Raw genomic sequence first — 15,653 nt, forward strand, 5'->3', positions numbered from 1 at the left:
CCAGGGACCCTCGGGGGCTGGGGCCACACGCGTCCTCTTTTATCACCCTCCAAAATGAGATCCAGAGATGAGACAGGGCAGGTTCCAGGAAGGTCCACCTTTTCTTTCCCTCCATCCCCCGTGAGTGCCCTCCAATCGACTGAAATGCGGGGTGGGGCTTCCCGGCTTTCTGATCGCCAGTACTTGAGGTGCTGCCGGGCAACTAGATGGCAGCTAGTCTCAATTCTTGGGGTGGGGAGGGGTTGGCTTGGAGTCCTCCGGGCGCCTGTGTCCTCCAACAGATCCCTTCAGGGCTTATGGGGGGAGACTCTGGCTCTATCAGGAGCTGAGCCTCCTGGGCTGGGCTCCCAGGAGGAGATGCTCTCTCCTTCCCTTGACTGGGGGGTGAGGAGCGGTGGCGTCGGGCCCCAGGATGTCCACAAGCAGCAGTAGCAACAGCAATCCAAGGAATCCATCTGGAGGAGGAAGAGCGCTCCTCCCCGAAGTGACCAGGAACGGTGTCCCTGGAACCCCCCATTTGGGGGCTATGACCTCAGCGCCAGACTCCTCCATCAGACTCCTTTGGATACAGTAGAGAAGAAGAAAGCATTGGGGCAGTCAACAAGTGGGCGCCATAATCTGGCTGTATGACCTGTGGGACAGGCCAGTTGTGGCAAGGGGCTCTGTCCATCTCCCTCTGGGGACTATTTCAGCCCATTTCTTCATCCCTTTACCACATCTGCAAATTGAGGTTGATCAGAACCCCACCCCTTTATAGCTTTTTACTATATTTCTCTTGTTCCTTTTTCTTTACCTTTTCCTAAAATAATAACACAGAGACATTAAAATAGATGCTGATAAATATTTATTGACATAGAAAGAAGCCCACGACATACATTGTTTGGTGAAAAAATACAGACTATAGAACAGCACTTATATTTGATCACTTTTATCTATACATATATCTATCTGGGTACGTAGGTAGAGGGAAATATCTAGAAGGACATTCGTCAAAGGGTTGACAATGGTTAGATCAGGGCGGAGAGTTTGGGGTAACTGGTACTTGACTTTTTTGTACTTTTCTTTATTGTTTGGAGGTTTAACAATGAATTATGCCACTTTCACAAAGAGAATAAAGCCATCAAAGAAATGGGCACACAAAGAAAACAGACCCTTAGGCAGCAGAGAGGGAGTGGGGAAGCAAGGGCAGAGGTCAGGCTGTCTCCCTCCACTGAGCTGGTATCCAAGACCCTTTCTACTCCGCTCCGCAAAGAAAGCTGCTTGGTGGATTCATGCAATTAGAAGCGCCCCTCCCCAGTCGTCCCATTGCTGGACTCTGAGTTTGGGTTAAGGGTTCACTTAAGGCTGGGGGCTACCACCTCACTGTGGCTCGGAAGGGTCACTTTGTTCGCCAGGGGCCTCTCTCGGCCCCTCCTCCTCCGTATGGGTCAGCTCCTGCAGGGTGATGATCAGATTCTCGAACACCTGGGCCCTGTTGCTCTCATTGTCACAGGTCTCCTTCGAGTGGCCCTCCTCACCGCAGTATGAACAGCGGATCGCGTGTTTTCGCTTCCTGGCTCTACGCAGATTCCCAGAACCATCATTCTTATACCCTGAACCCCCACTGGTGGAAGGAGACTGAGCCCGGGAACTGCTGGGGGAGTCAATGACTAGCACTCGGTCCCGAGGTCTGGGCCTGCGTCTGGGGAGAGGAGAAGCCGAGAAGTGCAGTGGAGGGTCCGGAGACTCCACCAGGATCACATCCTCCTCGGAGTCATCAAGGGCATCGTCTATCTCTATGACGTTGCAGTCAGCACTGTCCACCACTATCGGGGGGGAGCCCTGGAAGGCCACCGAGCTGGTGGCCCTCTCCACCACGGACTCAGATCTTTTGGGCCGTTTCTGCTTAATAAAAGTGTCATCCCAATCCTCTTCCTCCCTTATCATCTTGATTAGCTCTAGGAAATTGGGGAGCCGCTCCTGCTCATTTGCATACATCCTAAGAAGATGCTTCAGCCTAAAGCGCAGGTCCCCGTTCAGCTCGGCCCCTAAAAGCAGCTGGTGCAGGCGAGTCTGGTTGGCATCTTTCTGAGCTATGATCCCTGCCTGAATAGCGTTCTGGAGCTGCACCTCTAAACGGATCACATAAAGGGAGGCTTTCTCCCCCTGTGCCTGCAGGGTGTTAAAAAATTTACCGTGAGCGGACACACTGCTCTCAGATTCTCCAAACACCAATTTCATGGCGCGTAAGAAATCTGCCACGCTTAGATTGGGGTTGGCCGCCTGGAGCAAAAGCATGACCTCCCTGGCGGGGCCTCGCAGGGTTTTCAGCAAGCGCTTGAGCTTTTCCTCCTCAGACATATTCCAATCGGGTAGGGCCCCATTGACTTGGATCAGCCAGTTTTCAAAGGTTTCTTCCCCCTGGGCCGGCACCACCCTCCCCGAGAACACCTTCATGTTTCTCTCGGCCATGGTGGCCATTAAAGGACCGAGACTTCTCCCCAGGGACCTCAGCATAGAATGGGCCCAGGGCGGCAACGGCACGTTCTGCCGCCGGCTATTACCCATGCGCGCAATGATGCTAGCCATGACTGACGACGATCGGGGGATCCGAGTGTAACAAGACGCTCCGGCTCTGTGGAAATGCCTAATCTGCAGGCGCGCTGGGGGACTCTGCCTTCCTCCTGTCTCAGGAGGGACTGTAAAAAAGAAAAAGAAAAAAACAAAAAACAAAAAACGGGGAAGGGTTAATAAAGGAACTGGCTGCAGTGGTATTCTCTCCCTTCCTGAATGTCCTGCAGTACAGTTTTTATCTGCCCACTGCCCTAAAAATATCTTCCAGGAGACTGGCAATTACAAGCTCACGGAGCCAGCCGGTGTCTCCGTTGTTAGCAGGGTGATTTTTACAGCCACATGCATCCCCTCCCGCCGGTCGCCCTGGAGGAGGGAGGGCAACTGTTGCTTCTAAGTGTAATAGTGGATGGAAGCTGATATTGGGCTCTCAAAATAGAGCACAGTGGTCACAGATTTGTAGGAATAAATAAAGTGTCATCAGCCTCCTGGTCTCAGGTCCCAACCACACCCCCTTCTCAAAGTTCCCCCTCCCCCGTTATTTCTCAGATTCTTACGGGAGCGCAGGAACAGGCGCGCGCGCCTTTATTCCGCTTCCAGCTTCTGCAGTCGGGGGCCTCCGTGAGAAAGCTAGTCTCTGGGCTCGGGCCGATCTCTGGCCACCGGGGGTCGCCGATCCGGGACCTCGGGGCGTCCAGACTGCGCCGCCGCGGAGGGCAGGGAAGGGAAGGGTCAGGTGCAGCCTCATCCCTCATCCCGCTCCCTCCCTCTCCGCTCCTCCCCGTCCCCGCCCCCCCCGCCCCCCCCCCCCGCCCGCCGCCTCCGTCGCCTCCGCCGTCTGCAGGCGGAAAATTCCTCTCCCACCTTCTGAGTACGGACCAAAGCGACCCCCGCCCCAGGGCATTTCCCCCGGGGAAATCGTCGGCCTACCAGCTCTGCAATCGGCCGCGCAGAATTCAAGTTCGGATTCGGCTCTGATGGTCTGCCACGGAGACAGGGAATAGGAGTGGGACACGCACAGCCACACACTCCTCTCCAGAAGAGATGAGGAGATGCAAAGGGGGTTCAAGGCAGACAGCTTGCGTTCCTCCCCCCTCCGCCCCCACCCCGAAAACGCCCCCCTCTCTCAATCCAGGCAAATCCTACCCATTAGGCAGCACCCAGCGGCACCCCACCTCCTCCCTGAGCGCCGCCGGGCCACGGGAGTGCTCCTGACCCTCGCAGTCCTCGATTCCCCAAGCGGGGAGCCGCCCAGGACTGGTGGGGCTTCCCCTCCTCTCTCGGCGCCGCGCCGATCGCGCCCCCTTTCTTTACCTGCGCTCGGGCCTTGCCCGCGGTGGACACCGCCTTCCGGTCTCCGCGGCCCTGCAGGGGAGAAGGGCCGGGTACGGCCTCGGCCGCCCAGCGACCGGGAGCTGCCCGCGGAGCGGCTCCGCACGGCCTCCCAGCGAGGGGTAGCCGAGTCCAGACAGCGCGGTTCCCACGGCAGCCGCCGCGGCTTTTATCCTCTGCCCACTGAGACAAAAGAGCGTGACGAGAGGGCCGGCGCGGCCAATCAGCGGGGCTCGGGGGCGGGCTCCCGCGCGGTCTCCAGCCGGATGCAAATGCACGCCCGCGGAGGCGGAGGCGGGGGCGGGGGCGGGGGCGGAGGCGGAGGCGGCGGTGGGGGTGAGTTGCCGGGCAGGGGGGTGCCGGGGGGGGGGGGGGGCGTGAGGTGGGCAGCAGATCCGCCGGGCGTCAAGCGCAGCTGCATTGCCTCGACTGGAAGAGTTCGCGACTCTTCCCTTCGCCTTCTCTCGCCCTCGGCTCAACTCCGCGCCTCGGGGCCGGGTGCATTAAACACGGGATGGAAATCAAATCAACGATAAAAGTAGTTCACCTTTGTATGGGGCGGGGGGAGGGAGAGAAGAGCATTAGCGCTTTCTGGGTGCAAACCCGCTCGCCCAATTCTTTTACTGTGAAGAAGGTGGTAGTGTGTCCGTTGAACAGTGAAGGTCCTCAGGCATCCAGGCGCTTAACCAGTACTCACCGAAGGATGGGTGCAGGCTGGCTGCATGAGAATCATTTTGGGGCGCTTGTTAGATAGGCAGACTCCTGGGCCCCGAATCGGGGGGATTCTCATTTCCTAGGACTAGAGCTAGGCGTGGTTTTGCGCTTCATATTTTTAACCAGCGCTGCAGTTAATTCTGAGAAGATGCAGGGAGGATGGTGAATGAGTAAATGGACCTGCCCTCAATGTATCTGTTCATAGCATATCTGTGGTGAAATGCAGCTCCGGGGCACATGCCCCTACCTGGGGGGGTCCATGGTCTTGCTGAAATTGTATGCAAAGATTCTGGAGTCTGTAGGAAACTAAATCACGGCCACCCAAATATACCAAGTCCTCATCCCTGGAACCTATAAATGGTACCTTGTAAAGTTAAAGAGTCTTTGCACTGGTGGTTAGATTAAGGATCTTGAGGTGGGGAGATTATCCTGGAGTATCTGGGTGGGCCCTAAATGCAATCACATGCGCTCGTGAGAGAGAAGACGGAGAGCTGACGCACACTGAAGAGGAGAAGGTGACATGAAGACAGAGGCAGGGAGTGGAGTGGTGTGGCCACAAGCCCAGGAATGCTGGCAACGACCAGAAACTGGGAGAGGCAAGGTTCGGAGCACTGCCCTGCCCACTCCTTGCGTTCGCCTGAAGAAACTGATGTTGAACTTCCGGTCTCCAGAACTATGAGAGTGTACATTTTTCTTGTTTTAAGCCGCTGAGTTTGTGGTAATTTGTTATGGCAGCTGAATCCACAGCTTTGTCGATTTTTAGAGGGGCCTGTGGTCCAGTAATGGTTAAAAACCCCTCTCTTCCAATCTTTCTTCATTAATATCTTTCTCCTTCGTTTTGTACTGCAGGGAGAAGTGTGAGGAATAACACACCATTCGACCAGACCCCCGAACTGCAGCCGGTGATACGGTTCTTCGTTTCTCACCTCGAGGACAGGGTTCTAGGTTGCCCTTCTGTGAGCTCCTGAGTGGACCTCTCCTTTGCTGGATTTGGCATCCCTGGCCCCAGAGAAGGAGCCACCCCATGAAAGATGAATGGGGCGGAAGCTAGGGGCTCCATGTACTAGCCTGCTAGGGCTGCCATAACAAAGTGCCACAGATTGGGTGGCTAAAACCACAGACATGGATAGTCTCATAGTTCTGGAAGCTAGCCATCCAGGTCGAGGTGCCCACGGGTTTGGGTTCTCCTGAGGTCTCTCTCCTGGGCTTGCAGAGAGTTACATTCTTGCTGCCTCTCCACAGGGTCGACGCTCTGTGTGCCTGCTCTGATGTTCAAATTTCCCCTTCTAAGATTTTATTTATTTATTTATTTATTTGAGAGAGGAAGAGAGAGTGAGTGAGAGGGAGAGAGAACCTCAAGCAGACTCCGCACTGAGCACAGAGCCTGACGCGGGGCTCGATCTCACAACCCTGACATCACGACTGGAGCCGAAACCAAGAGTCGGACGCTCAACTGACTGAGCCACCCAGGCATCCCTCGAATTTCCTCTTATAAGGACCCCAGTCATATTCGACTAGGACCCACTCTCACAGCTTCATTTTGACTTAATCACTTCTTTTCAGGGCCCATCTCCAAATACAGTTACATTCTGAGGTACTGGAGGCTAGGGCCCCCACACACGTACTTTGGAGGGACACAATTCAGCCCATCACGCCCTATTTTCCCTTACTTCTGGTTCTGGGAAAGCGTATCTCTTTTCCCTAATGTACAGTGTAGCCAGGAGGTCCCCGTGGGACTTTTGGGGCTCAGGGTGGTGGCGGCATGCACTGTCCAAGTGGACCACCCAAGTTCAAGGTTGTTGCTGTGTTGTTCTTGACCGGTGATGCTTGGAAGTAAGTGAACAACTGGATGCCTTTCAGCTCCTGTTGGATTCTTCTTTAGCCTGTCGAGATACTTCACCTGCTCCTTCCTGCTTTCTTATTTCCAACCCTACTACTTAGAATCCCTCGGAGTATACAATCCAAATTTGGAGGTGAAGCCCCTTCCATCTCAGGATTGTGGCCTGTCCCTTGTGGGTGGAACAGTGTAGGGTGGGGAGGGTGGTAGAGGTAGGGAGAAGGCAGGCTGGCCACCTTGCCGAGTCAGGGGTGAGCTGGCAGTGGCTTATGGGTTAACTTCAGACTGTTCCTTTGGCTCCCCAGCCCTAGGACATCTGACTCTGGCCTCTAAGCAGATTCTTTTTCTGAATTTGAATGGTTTCATCACCACGTCAGGTCATCTGCGGCTGGACCTGGTGGGTGGCATCCAAGAAGACAAAGATGAGACCTCAGAGCTCTGGCAGAAATGTTGAAAGGAAACAGAGGGTGTTTCAGGTGTCCAGGTTGGGTCATTAGAACAAAGAGAGGGTCTTTCCACATGGGGCTGGGAGGAGCATTTGCTAAGCCAGCTCCAGTCGGTTACTGAGCATCCCTTATCTCTGGCTTCCTGTTTTGGGGTGTCCAGGGACACTTCCAGTCACAACGATTCAGGCTCTGGTGGCTCTAAGGAGGCCACATTTTGTTTTCCAATTGCAAAACATAAACTTTAAAAAACCTGACGATTACGAGCTAAAACTTTCAGTCGAATCAGTAATAGCTACCTTTGGTTGCCTCGCTCCTCTTTGTCAGGAATTTTCCATCCATTATGTCCCTTCACCATCTCCAGCAGTCCTGTTGAGACATTGTTCTCCCACCGAAGTAGCTAAGGGCTTGCAGACACTTCACACCGGAACTCTGGCTCATGGGAAGTCAGAGCCGAGTGGCGAGGTTTACGAAAGACCCTCCCCAGACTAAGCTGGGACCCCGTGGGTGGCATCTCTCATGAAAATATTCCATGAGATGGTGATAAAAAGCTATTTTTAGACAAACAAAAACTAAGAGAGTTTGTCACTGGCAGACTGCACTAATGGAAATTCTAAAGGATGTACTTCAGGAGGAAAATTATCTTAGAAGAGTGAGATGCAGGACGGAATGAAGAGCAAGGAAAGTAATAGTACGTGGGCAATACAAGTGAACATTGATGGAAGAAGGAATCATAAAAACGTCCGTTCTGTTTTTTTAAAAAAATAAACTTAAAGTACTTTACAATATGAAGAGACATCAGGAGCGACATAAGTGGAGCTCAAGTTTTCTAAGAACCTCATTTCATATTGGAAGCGATTTAGGTACTTACTAAATCTAGACTTTTATCAAAGGTAATTATGTATGTAGGAAGTAATAGGATGTAATTATTAAAATAAGAGCAACACAATGTAAATCTTCAAACCAGGAGACAGGAAAATAATTTAAAATTTTAAAAATTCTCAATTCTTTTTAAGTCAAGAAAGAAGAGGCAAAAGAAGCATAGGCAGAACCAATACAAGCACAAAATAAAATGGTAGCTTGGGGAAAAAAGGGGTAGCTTGAAACCCCAATCTATCGATAATTTTATTAAATGTTTATGAGCTAAATGCTCAAGTATTGTCAAATAGGATTATTAAATACATCCATATGCTGTTTAGGAGAGACAAATCCAGGGCGCCTGGGGGACTCAGTTGGTTAAGCCTCCAGCTCTTGGTTTCAGCTCAGGTCATGATCTTGGGGTCGTGAGATCGAGCCCCATGTCAGGCTCCACGCTCAGCGGGGAGTCTGCTAGATATTCTCTCTCCCTCTCCCTCTGCCCCTGCTCACACAAGCTCTCCTCTCTCTCCCTCTCTAAAATAAATAAGACTTTTAAAAAAAGAGGGGGGGTCACCTGAGTGGCTTAGTCAGTTAAGCGTCTGACTCTTGGTTTTGGCTCAGGTGGTGATCTCAGGTTCCTGAGATCGAGCCTGCATCCTGCTCGGCGCTCTGTGCAGAGTCTGCTTCCGTTTCTCTCCCCCTCTCCCTCCGCCCCTCCCCTCTCCAGCACTTGGGGAGAGAAATCCAAAATATAAGGATACAGATAGGTTGACAATAAAAAGGTGGAGAGAGATAAATCATACAAATAATTATGTAACTGATAGAAAATGTGTATAGTGATATTCGTATCAGACAAAATACAATTAAAAAGCAAAAAGCATTATTAGAGATATAGAAGTTCATTTCATAATGATAAAAGATTCAATTCACCAGGAATGATTATGCATTTATAACAAAACCTCAAAATATATAAAGGAAAAATTAACTTACTAGAAGGAGAAATAGACAAATATACAATCAGAGTGGGAGGTCTTTCCCCACCTCTCTCAGTAGTTCATCAAAGAGACAAAAAACATGTCTCTAAGGATATAGAATTTTTGAACAACATAATTAATAATCTGAGCTTATAGCCAATGTATAGGACACTGCAATCAGTAACTACAGAAGACACATACAGAACCTTTATAAAATGTGACCATGTACTAAGCCAAAAAGCAAGTCTCAACACATTTCAAAAAATTGGAATCTGATCATAATGCAAATAAGTTACAAACTGATAACTATAAAAGATAACTGGAAAATCTCTGTATGTTTGGAAATTAAGATACACATTCTGAAATAACTGATGGGTCAAAGAAGAATGATAATGGAGTTACAAAACATTTGTAGTTGAACAATAATGAAACTACATCAAAACTTGTGGGATGCAGCTAAAGCAACGCTTAGAGGGAAAAAGTATCTCTTAGCAATGATGAAAGGCCAAAAGCTGATGAGTTAAGTATCCACTGCAAGACTTAAAGACGCATGGGGCGCCTGGGTGGCTCAGTCATTAAGCGTCTGCCTTCGGCTCAGGTCATGATCCCAGGGTCCTGGGATCGAGCCCCACATCGGGCTCCCTGCTCCATGGAAAGCCTGCTTCTCCCTCTCCCACTCCCCCTGCTTGTGTTGCCTCTCTCACTGTGTCTCTCTCTGTCAAATAAATAAATAAAATCTTAAAAAAAAAAAGACTTAAAAAAGCAAACAAGATAATCCCAACAAAAGTAAGAAAACATGAAATTATAAAGAACAGAAATTAATGAACTAGAAAGCAAAAAAAAAAAAAAAAAACTCCATAATTCAATGTCCTCTCTTGACAATTCTATTAAACATTGTACTGGGATATGATCTAATGATTTATAAGAAATATATATTTTGTCATTCAGATGACCAAAATATATTCCTCAGATATATTGATTCTTCATCCCCAGTTCCTGTAAATGCTTCAGAGGCATAAAGGTGAAGTGGATGTCTTGTTATTAATGAAGGTTGACTTTTGGACCCCACACAAGGGTAGGGGCTGGTTGCCAGGAGGACCAACCAAGTGATTAAAGTGTTGGAACTGGGCCTGGGCGCCTGGGTGGCTCATTTGGTTAAGTGGCTGCCTTTAGCTCAGGTCATGATCCTGCAGTCCTAGGATCGAGTCCCGCATCAGGCTCCCTGCTCAGCGGAGAGTCTGCTTCTCCCTCGGACCCTCCCCCCTTCTCATGCTCTCTCTCTCAAATAAATAAACAAAATAAAAAAAAAAATAAAGTGTTGGAACTTTCAGTCCCACCCACTCTGGAGAAGGGGGAGGGGCTGCAGGTTGAATCAGCCAATGGCCAATGGCTTAGTCAATCAAGACTGTGTAATGAAGCCTGCATAAAACCCAAAAAGGACAGCTTTTTGAAGAGCTTCCATGCTTGGGAAACCAGAAGGCTTCCACATGCCACAGAACCAGGCCCCAAGCTCCGCGAGGACAAAAGCTCCTTTGTTCGGGACCTCACCCTATATATCTCTTCATCTGGCTGTTGATTCGTATCCTTTATCATATTCTTTCATAAACTGGTAAACATGTGTTTCCCGGAGTTCTATGAGCCACTCTAGCAAGTTAATCAAACCGAAGGAGGAGGTCATTGGAACCTCCAATCCATAGGCAGACAGAAGCACAGCGAACAGCCTGGGCTTGAGACTGGCGTCTAAGGTGGGGGTGGGGGACCCTCTTGTAGGACTGAACCTTTAACCTGTGGAATCTGATGCCACCTCTGGGTAGACAGGGTCAGAATTACGCTGAATTCTCAGACCCCCTGGTGGTGTTTGAGACTTGCTTGGTGTTGGCCAGGGGAATCACCTCTCCATGGTGGAATTGGGTCCAGGAACCCTGAAAAGATGGGGGTTCTAGCCAGGGAAATTAGGTCAGAAAAAGAAATACACAACATCCAGATTGGAAAGAAGTAAAATGATCTCTATTTGTAGATGATATGATTTTGTACATAGAAAAGCCTAAGGAAACCACTGAAAAACTACTAGAACAAATAGATTAGTTCAGCATGATTGTAAGATACAAGATTACTATACAAAACTCAATTGTATTTCTATACACTAGCAATGAACAACCCAAAAATGAAATTAGGAAAACAATTCAATTTACAGTAACATCAAAAATAAAATATTTATGAATAAATTTTAAAAGTGTGAGACTCCTACCATAGGAACCACAAATCATTGCTGAAAATAATTAAAGATCTAGGGGTGCCTGGCTGGCTCAGTCAGTAGGGCATGTGACTCTTGATCTCAGGGTTGCAAGAGTTTGAGCCCCACATTGGGCATGGAGCCTACTTAAAATTTTTTAAAAAAGAAATTAAAGATCTGAATAAATGGAAAGATATTTCATATTCATGAATTGGAAGACTTAGTATTGTTAAAATCATGATCTACAGATTGACCTACAAATTCAATGTGATCCCTATCATAATCCCAGTTGGCTTCTTGGTAGAACTTGACAAGCTGATGGTAAAGTTCATGTGGAAATGCAGGGGACCCAGAATAGCCAAAACAATCTTGAGAAAGAAGAGCAAAGCTTGAAGATTCACACTTCACAATTTCAAAACTTATAAAAAGCTACAGAATCAAGACTGTGTGGTACTTGCAAGAGAATAGATATACAGATCAGAATAGAATAGAATTGAGCGTCCAAAAACAAATCCATACATTTATGGTCAATTGATTTTCGACAAGGGTGCCAGTTCAGTGGGGAAAAATAGTCTGTGCAAGAAATGACACAGGGATAGTTATATATCCACATACAAAATAATGAAGTTGGACCCCCACCTCACACCACATATACAAATTAATACAAAATAGGTCATAGATTTAAATATAAGAGCTAAAATTAGGGGCGCCTGGGTGGCTCAGTTGGTTAAGCGACTGCCTTCGGCTCAGGTCATGATCCTGGAGTCCCGGGATCGAGTCCCGCATCGGGCTCCCTGCTCAGCGGGGGGTCTGCTTCTCCCTCTGACCCTCTTCCCTCTCTTGCTATCTGTCTCTCATTCTCTCTCTCTCAAATAAATAAATAAAATCTTTAAAAAAAAAAAAAATAAATATAAGAGCTAAAATTATAAAACTCTTAGAAGAAATCATGGTAGAAGTTTATATTTGTGACCTTGAGTTAGGCAGAGCCTTCTATGACACCAAAGCACGGGCAACAAAAGAAAACACAGATAAATAGACTTCATCAAAGTGTAAAACTTTTGTGCATCAAAGGACACTGTTGGGAAAGGGAAAAAACAATCCACAGAATGAGAGAAAATATATGCAAATCGTGTATCTGATAAGGGACTTGTACCTAGACTATATAAAGTACTTCTATAACTCAATAATAAAACGACAAATAATCTGGGCACCTGGGTGGCTCAGTCGGTTAGGGGTCTGCCTTCGGCTCAGGTCATGATTCCAGGGTCCTGGGATGGAGACCCACATCAGGCTCCCTGCTCAGCGGGAAGTCTGCTTTTCCCTCTTCCTCTGCCCCTCCCCCCAGTCGTGTTCTCTCTCCCTCAAATAAATAAATAAAATCTTTTTTTTAAAAAAAGACAAATAATCCAATTAAAAACGGGCAAAGGAGGGGTGCCTGGGTGGCTCAGTCATTAAGCGTCTGCCTTCGGCTCAGGTCATGATCCCAGGGTCCTGGGATCGAGCCCCGCATTGGGCTCCCTGCTCCATGGGAAACCTGCTTCTCCCTCTCCCACTGCCCCTGCTTGTGTTGCCTCTCTCGCTGTGTCTCTCTCTGTCAAATAAATAAATACAATCTTTAAAAAAATTGGGCAAAGGATCTGAATAGGTATTTTTCCAGGGAAGATACAGAAATGGCCAATAAGCACATGAAAAGATGCTCAACATCATTAGCCATCAGAGAAATGCAAATGGAACCCATAATGAGAGACCACTTTATACCTACTAAGATGTCTACAATAAAGAAGACAGACAGTAACAAGTGTTGGCAAGGCTATGGACAAATTGGAATCCTCAAATATTGCTGGCGGGAATGTAAAATGATACAGCCACTTTGGCAATTTCTGGAATTTCCTCAAAAGGTTAAATACAGAATTACCATACCATGCAACAATTTCACACCTAGGTGAATACCCAAGGGAATTGAAAACATCTATCCTCATCAAAACTTGTACACGAATGTTCATAGCAGCATTAAAAGTAATAGCCAAAAGGTGGAAACAACCCGAATGTCCATCAACTGATGGACGAATAGAAGGAATGAAGTACTGATCCACACTACCACACCCATGAACCTTGGAGATGTGATGCTAAGTGAAAGGAGCCAGTTGCCAAAGGCCACGGATTGTATGGTTCCATTTATATGAAATGTTCAGAAGAGGGGCACCTGGGTGGCTCAGTTGATTAGGCAGCTGCCTTCGGCTCAGCTCATGATCCTGGGGTCTTGGGATTGAGCCTCACGTCGGGCTCCCTGCTCAGTGGGGAGCCTGGTTCTCCCCTGCCTGCCATTCCCCCTGCTTGTGCTTGCTCTCTTGCTCTGTCAAATAAATAAATAAAATCTTTTAAAAAAACGTTCAGAAGAGCCAAATCCAAAGCGATGGAAAGTAGGCTAATGGTTGCCAGGGGCTGGGGGGAGGAGAGAAAAGGGGGCGACTGCTAATGGGTACGGGGTTTCATTTCAAGGTGACAGAAAAGTTGTAAAAATCAATCGTGATAATGATTGTACAGCTCTGAATATATTTTAAAAACCACTGAATTGTATACCTTAAAAGGATGAATTGTATGAGTGTGCACAGTATCACGATAAAGTTGTTTTATCATTTTTTCATTTTTATGTATTTATCTTTTTAACTAGGTTCCACACCCAACATGGGGTTCGAACTCACAACCTGGAGATCAAGAGTTGCACACTCTACCGACTGAGCCAGCCGGGCGCCCCTACATTTTTATTTATTTTTTCAGATCCCTTTAACATTTGTGTTTTTAAAAATTTTAAGTGGCTTAGATTTTCTTTTATTCTTGAAGTATAGTTGACATGCAGTGTTGTATTAGTTTCAGGTGTACAACGTAGTGAGTTGACAATTCCACACATTACTCAGTGCTCGCCACAAGAGGAGTCTCTATCGGTTACCACACACATGTTATTATAATATTGTCGACTAAATTCCCTGTGCTGTACTTCTCATCTCTGTGACTTATTTATTTTATAACCGGAAGTTTGCATGACTTAATTCCCTTCATCAATTGCCCCCCGCCCTCCCCTCTGGCAGCCACCAGTTTGTTCTCTGTGTTTTAAGAGTCTGTTTGGTCTTTTTGTTGGTTGATTGGTTGGTCTTGTGTTTTAGATCCGCCAGAAGTGAAATCGTATGCTATGTGTCTGTCTCACAGACCGATCTAGAGCAAGAGAGGGAGGAGGGTGTTGTGCAGAGGTGGAAGGCAGGCCGGACAGCCCTGGCTGTCCCCCTGGTGGAGGGAGGCTGGCGGGTGAGCAGCCGGTGAGGCTGCTGGCCATTCCGGTGTGTGTGATCAAGGGGAACACTGGACCACAGCCTGGAGTCCTGGGTTCGAATGGCAGCTCTGCCGCTCTTGGAACAATTCATCAGTCTCTGGGTGTGTCAGTTTCCTCATCTAAAGGGCGGATGTAGTAACAATGGGAGCTCCTTCATCAGACTGTGGTGAGGACCACATAAGATCATGCTATAAAAGCACTGTGAGGGGCGCCTGGGTGGCTCAGTCGGTGAAGCGTCTGCCTTCGGCTCAGGTCGTGATCCCCAGGTCCCGGGATCGAGCCCCGCATCGGGCTCCCCGCTCAGCAGGGAGTCTGCTTCTCCCTCTGCCTCCACCCCTCCCCCTGCTCGTGCTCTCTCTCTCTCTCTCTCTCAAATTAAAAAAAAATAAAGCGCTGTGAAAACTCGTGGTATACAGAAAGACGAGGTTATGTGTTTGCTTGCTTTCTTTACTTGTGTGTCCCTGGCACCTGGGACAGTGTCTGGCACACAGAAAGTTCTCAATAAACACTTGTTGAATGAATGAAGAATATATGTACTAGATTATGAGTACTATTTGGAAGACTAGGTGCTCGCGATAAGCAAAAGTAGGAGAGAGGCAGAAGTAAGTTTCTGCACCCTTCTCCTTGGAGCCCCGTCCCCTGTCCCTTGACAGGGAGGTGCCCCGGAGGTATCAATACCCAGTGTGCTCATGCTACCACGTTTCACCTCGCCCAGCCCACTTGGGACCGGCCATGAAAAGGGCAATGGCTGCCATTCATCCAGAGCTTATTACCGTTCTTGGCACTAGGCTTTGCATGCACATCTTCAGCTTCAGCTTCCAATCTACCCCCAGGTTGCATGACTATTTTTCTTGGGGGAAAAAAAATACATATTAATGGCTCTAAAGCTTGAGTTTTCTCATCGAAGCTGTAAGGCAAATCATACCACAGAAACTCAATGGTGTGCGGCAAGGGGCCCAGCCGCCATAGCTGTGCCATCAGGCCTGGCTGTGATCGACTGGGGCGAGAGCAGGGACCGGGGGGGGGGGCACACGAGCCGCTGGGGCTCTGCTTCCTGAGGTGGTCCCCAGTGTTGTGACGAGCCGGCTAAAGACCCCTCCTGTTGCTGGGTTCCAACCTGCACCAAGGCGCCGAGGCTTTTCTCTTCCTTTCATAGCTACGTCTCTGGGACACGGCAGCTGTCATTCAAATCCAAGTAATCTCTTTTCAGTGCTCTGTGACATTTAAGGGAGCAGATGGAACGGCTTGTCAGATGCTTGTCCGAAGCTGCTCACCTGGGCCCACAAATCCTTCCCCTCAGCCAACATATTTTTCATAAAGGAGCGCTAATCTCTCTGGCTTACTGCCCTTTGCATCCCTACAACCTTAAATGCTGGGGCCATTGGCT

At 48.6% G+C, this 15,653-nt stretch overlaps 2 protein-coding genes across 3 annotated transcripts in view; both read right to left on the reverse strand.

The window, feature by feature from the left end:
• Positions 1-827: 827 nt before the first annotated feature.
• Positions 828-4,150, reverse strand: ZCCHC12 (zinc finger CCHC-type containing 12). Its single transcript, XM_036123641.2, has 4 exons — positions 3,865-4,150; positions 3,481-3,583; positions 3,108-3,249; positions 828-2,678 (listed from the first exon to the last, which is right to left on the reverse strand). The coding sequence occupies exon 4, from the start codon at positions 2,566-2,568 to the stop codon at positions 1,360-1,362; it is 1,209 nt and encodes a 402-aa protein (XP_035979534.1). The 5' UTR covers positions 2,569-2,678; positions 3,108-3,249; positions 3,481-3,583; positions 3,865-4,150; the 3' UTR covers positions 828-1,359.
• A 149-nt stretch (positions 4,151-4,299) lies between these two features.
• IL13RA1 (interleukin 13 receptor subunit alpha 1) overlaps positions 4,300-15,653 on the reverse strand; it is a 78,549-nt gene continuing 67,195 nt past the window's right edge. Inside the window, exons 11-12 of one of the 2 annotated variants that reach the window (XM_078065517.1) lie at positions 4,580-4,600; positions 4,300-4,429 (exon numbers count right to left, since the gene is read on the reverse strand). In XM_078065517.1, coding sequence (XP_077921643.1) covers positions 4,409-4,429; positions 4,580-4,600 — 42 coding nt within the window. In that variant the 3' untranslated portion in view covers positions 4,300-4,408. Of the gene's footprint in view, positions 4,430-4,579; positions 4,601-12,565; positions 15,481-15,653 lie in introns of those variants that run through there. The other variant, XM_078065519.1, reaches the window with a different exon arrangement.

The sequence above is a fragment of the Halichoerus grypus genome, chromosome X, assembly GCF_964656455.1.
Source record: "Halichoerus grypus chromosome X, mHalGry1.hap1.1, whole genome shotgun sequence".
Taxonomy (NCBI): domain Eukaryota; kingdom Metazoa; phylum Chordata; class Mammalia; order Carnivora; family Phocidae; genus Halichoerus; species Halichoerus grypus.